Genomic DNA, 5,641 nt, shown 5'->3' on the forward strand with positions numbered 1-5,641 from the left:
TGTAAAGGTTATACATTCTTATTAAAGTCTTCGCAAGTAATGCAAATATTATACGTGATTTTGTATGTTTGGATAGAGATTATGAGAATCTTTTCAAAAAGAATACTTGTTTATGCAGATTATACGATCTTATGTGTGATCATACAATATTATTAAATATTATATAAGTCTATGCAAACTTTATGCAATCTATCAAACTCTATTTAATATTTATATTTACGATAAATTAAAAAATATATTTATTAAGTGAAATTAAATTATATTTTTAAAAATATATATAAACATTTTTTAAATTTCTTTGTTTATCAACCGTAGAAATTACCGTAATTTTTAAAATTAATAATTAAAAAAAAACATTTTAAAATCTATTTATTTATATAAATTACCTGTGTTGATATTCGGTTATCTAGAACGATTATTTATTTTTTTTTATTAATAAATATTATTTAAATGGAAAGGTGACAGTAAGAAATAATGTATTATAAATTTTAATTTATTCTTAATTGTGCTTGCATTAAATCAATCTTTGTCAGATTATCGATAGTTAATGAAAGTAGTGTTAATGGCAATCATTGTTGTTAAGTACCCCCAAAGGGGTCGTTGGACGTTCAGGTATTTACAGAACGACATTCAATGTCAAAAAAGCAATCTGAACTGTGTCATCGGCCCTATGTTATTGTGACTCTGTGTAATAAAGTCACTCGGTCCTTTTGTGTTATATAGAAATATATAATGTCCCGTCGGAACGATTTTTTCGGAAGTGAATCAATTGCCCTTTCATCCAACAGATCAGTTAACTCTCGTGTGTCAGCCACCGGTGTCTGTCAATGGTTGGCGCATGTCACGTGCCCGCATGTGACGTATGACTAGAGACGGGGTTAAAGGGCTGGCAAGTTGCACACGGCAGTTAATACCAAATAAGCGGCAACACTGTCCACGTAACGATATTTTCCGCTCTGTCATACTCTGTGTTCGTCTTCTAGCATATATATAAGTCGATTGTTAAAGATATTTTGGAACGGTTCCTAACTAAATAAGGATGTGTTTTAATATGGAATGACGGAAATTTTCATCATGAATCACGGAATTGAAACACGTGTCGAAGAATTGTCGACTGTTGTACTGTTTTTGATCGAAAACAACACGGAAAATAATGAATCTTCTTTCTTGGATCTAGGACCAAAAATGGAACCGTTGTACATTGCCATACCGATGACATTTGTTTACGCAATTATTTTAATTACGGGAATGATCGGAAATGTGTGCACGTGTGTAGTAATTACTCGTAACAAATACATGCACACTGCAACTAATTACTATCTTTTCAATCTTGCAATATCCGATTTATTGTTATTGATTATGGGACTTCCTCAAGAAATGTATCAACTTTGGGTACGTTATCCTTACGTTTTTGGTGAATTTTTTTGTATTTTTAGAGGTCTAACGTCCGAAACTTCTACAAATGCTTCGATTTTAACTATAACTTCTTTTACAGTCGAAAGATATTTAGCAATTTGTCATCCTCTTCGTGCTCAAACTATGTCCAAACTCTCTAGAGCCATAAAATTTATAATTGTAATATGGATAATGGCAGCTCTGTTTGCAACTCCATTAGTAATCCAATTTGGAATTGTTGTAGATACTTTAAATGATGTTGTCATTACAGATACAACTATTTGTACAGTTAAAAATCCTTTAAAACACGCTTTCGAAAGTTCCACTTTTTTATTTTTTATTTTGCCAATGACTATAATTTCGGCTCTTTACGTGTTAATTGGATTGAAATTACGCGAATCTTCAAATTTATCTCGTTGTGTTCCCACCGATTCTGCTCCTAAAACTAATGGGTGGAGAAGAAATGCTAGTTCTTCAATACACGTTGATAGAAGGCTCATTTCCAAGCATGGGATCAACAGACAGACGTCTTCATCTAGACAAGCCGTTATTAAGATGTTGGGTAAGTCAAGTTATTTAATTAATAAATAATAATCTAAAAAATTTTATTTGTATTTTTAATCTTTTAAAGTACAGAAATTTAAGCTTTATGTAAGTAAAATTTGATGGTATAGGGATGAATGCCCTTAATCTCCAACTATCAATTGTACTAGATTAATTCTTATTTTTCAAAAAAAAACCCTTGGAATAGACGAATGTAACAGAAAAATAACGTATTTACAAGAGCGCTTTCAATTTCCTAGAAATCTTGGAAGAGAAAAAAACTAAGAAATAAATAGTACAGACATTCAGACAGACGAATCGAATATGAAATTTTAACTGTCTAGCTTATAGTTTTTGTATAAAAACCTTAGGACAAACATTCAGACAGACAAATTGACTTAAAATTTTAACTTTGTGGTACATATTTTCCAAAAAAATATATGTTTTTTTAATTATTTTTCATGTTTCTTTTTTATTATTATTGTTTATCTATCAATTACTATGCGACAATGGTACATGTTAGATGTAATTTGTACCCTTTGTTACATCATCAGAGTTAATATTCTTGTAATAAATAACCTGAAGATTTATTTATAAAATCTAAAATCACATTTCGAACATTTCAATTTAAATAATTATAAAATTTCGCCGAGTAAGATTTAATTTTATTATTAATTGCAAAAAATGATTTTTAAGGTGTGTTAATGAAATGCCATTATCTCTTTGACAATTTAAGATGAGAAAATTTTTATCCTGACAAGTTAAAGTGATGAATCATAATTTGAAATCAAAAAATTTTTCTATAAAACTATTAATTTTCTTCACGAATTAACTATATTTTCTCAGAGAAAACAACTAAATTAATTACTTTTTATATGGGTCAAGTGTAGCTTAACTAATAAATTATTTTAATATATCTAATAAGGCAGATTACACTCGCTGTTTTTTGTCAACAACTAGATCATTAACTGTTCGTTTCTAACATACAGAGCACCTTACATGCCCTAAATTTAGGTAAATTATATGCCAATATCAATGTAAAAACAAGTCAATTTTTATTAAATTGTTTACAAATATATATAAATGAAAGATTATTTTATTATTTTGAAGTCTAAAACTAATGGGTTTTACTATAATACTNAATTAGTCAAGAGAATAGTAAATGAATAGAATAGAAATTGTAACTATGTTAAGGAATATATTTAATGCTTTAGATTAAATTGTAATTTATTATAAATCACGTTCGTTTATCATTAACCAATAGAATTTTCTTATACAATTTTAGTGTATAATGTTTTAAACATGTGATTACTTAACTGATTCTAAAATATTTATGAATCAATCTATAATAAACATCACAACCACATGTTAAAGTACACATATGGCACACATATCTGACGTATTGAAGGGACGGTGACAATGAGTCAACATGTGAGAAAAGAGCATGAAAACTCTACGTGTTTTTAAATATAAAAGAATCTCTTGTCCTCAATTTTAAAAAGAAAAAAAAAACATTTAAAATGTGCATTTTCGGAAGCTGATCTTTTGGAATTTAAGAGGAGAACAAATCATTTAATTTACTGCTCTACATCACTCTATACTTATATTCTTCCCCTTATAAACCTGACCTATATTTTAAACGGTTGTGATGCTAGATTATTACATTTAAAATTAAATTATATTTTTTAAAAAGCAAATGTAATTTTATCACCTTTTTTTAAAACAAAAAAAACTAGGACATTAACCTTAAATTATATAGATTTTTAATACAGTACTTTCAATGAAAGTAATGATGCGATTGATAGAAGAATTTTTTGATTTTATTTATTTTTTTAAGGGGAAAATTTAAGTTATTTTTACAAATATTTTGCTCTTTCCATCATCCTATACTGATATAACAACTTGCAAATTTTTATGAATGACGTGTAGTACGTGCTCTGTAAATTCTTTTACTTTTATATTAACATATCTGAATCGATATATCCTATTATAAAAAAAATATATATATATAATTTTAAAGTTAAGTTTTATGTTAAAACCATCGCTTGGTATGTTCTTATTTTAAAAAATGCCATAAGAAAAACATATAAAAATTCATCTTGGAGTAAAAGTAATGCTTTTAGATGCGGATTATTTGATTTTTCGTTTAGGTCTTTTTACATGGAAATTCAAATAATCCTCATGTAAAAATCCTCTTGAAACATTTTGCTTTACGTGAAGAAAAAAATAAACTTCAAAATGTCAATTTTTTTATAAAGAAATTTCGTAATATCTTTTGTAAAGATGCTTAAAATGGATCACACGACACGATACGTTACATCATAATCTTCATTCTTTTTCTTGTTTACTTATAGTAAATGTCGACTTAAGTTCAGGAAAAAGAAAGAAAAAAAAATGTCATATAACACTAAAAATAAAATATTAAATCTCTTAAAAATGAATAAAATACTATTTTATTAACAATTGTGAAATTATTATAAAAATATTATAACATTGATCACTTCATCCAAAAGGTCGTCATGGTAACGTGACTAGATTATAAGAGGTTGGAAAGATGTCGTCGATCTTAGGTAATAAATCTTCCAGAAAATGATCCGAAAATATTTTCATACCGAATAATTTTCTTTACATACATGTATTCACACATTCAATTGTATTCTGAGTCCTTTAAAAACGTCTCCTACAGAATGATCTTGAAAATATAAAATCATTTATTTCCAATCGGTAGTTCACGATCTACGTTAACTTATATTACATTTTATAGCTTTTAGAACGTTAAAAAAACTAATCTTTTATATAAAAATCGTTAAAAAGTTTTAAATTGGATATCTAAATTACTTTATAAATAAAATTTCAAACGATTTTTCCAGGAAAAAAGATAGAAAAATGAAGGAAAAAGACATCACAACATATTTGACGTGTCTTAGAATTATGACTTTTATACTCCATTTAATTAATGACTCGATTCAAAAAATCTAGAAAAATAAAATAAAATAAAACCACTGAAAAACGTAGAGATAAGAACATTTTAAAAGTAGAATTACTTAAGTGAAAGTAAAGTGATTTCTGTTGAAGAACAAAATTTCATTATATGTCGATGGCTGATAACCTTGAGTTGCTTGCAATTAATTATTTCTAGATCATCGACTGCAAATACAATTATCCGCGGATAAAGTATCCATTTTGATTCCATTTTTTACTTGTTTTTAACTAATTAAATTATCCTGCGATTAAACATGATATGTGATTGTCATATAGAAGAAAGAATAAATGAATCTACTCCACTTTCTAATGGAATGATTCGTTATGAATTAACTTAATTAATGTTATCAGTTAAGAAAAATCAATCATTTTATAAAGTCTTGTTTACTAATATCAAATTATACAAGGATTTAAATAAAATTAACATAATTCTTCATTATACAGTCATTAACATTCTTTAAATGATGATAAAACTTTAATATAATTAGATAGTTCTTAATTAACTTTATACTATAACATTACATTATAATGAAGTTAATTAAAAACTAACTCATTATAATTATATACAGTATATATTTAATATTAACAAGTTAATTATTATATAAAATTTTACTTTAAATTTTTTTTTGTTTATATTATAAAGTTTTTCATATTTTTTTATTATGGTAATTTCTAAAATATATTCAAAAAAAAATTTTTATGTATTATAATTTATTTTATA

General features: G+C 26.2%; 1 protein-coding gene across 1 annotated transcript in view; it reads left to right on the plus strand.

The window, feature by feature from the left end:
- The first annotated feature begins 931 nt into the window (after positions 1–931).
- The window catches only part of LOC111626275 (pyrokinin-1 receptor-like), an 8,094-nt gene continuing 3,384 nt past the window's right edge, over positions 932–5,641 (plus strand). Inside the window, exon 1 of the mRNA XM_023369595.1 lies at positions 932–1,957. Coding sequence (XP_023225363.1) covers positions 1,057–1,957 — 901 coding nt within the window. The 5' untranslated portion in view covers positions 932–1,056. The remainder of the gene's footprint in view (positions 1,958–5,641) is intronic.

Source organism: Centruroides sculpturatus, unplaced genomic scaffold (genome assembly GCF_000671375.1).
Source record: "Centruroides sculpturatus isolate CEXI.00-Female unplaced genomic scaffold, Cexi_2.0 scaffold498, whole genome shotgun sequence".
NCBI classification, from domain to species: Eukaryota; Metazoa; Arthropoda; class Arachnida; order Scorpiones; family Buthidae; genus Centruroides; species Centruroides sculpturatus.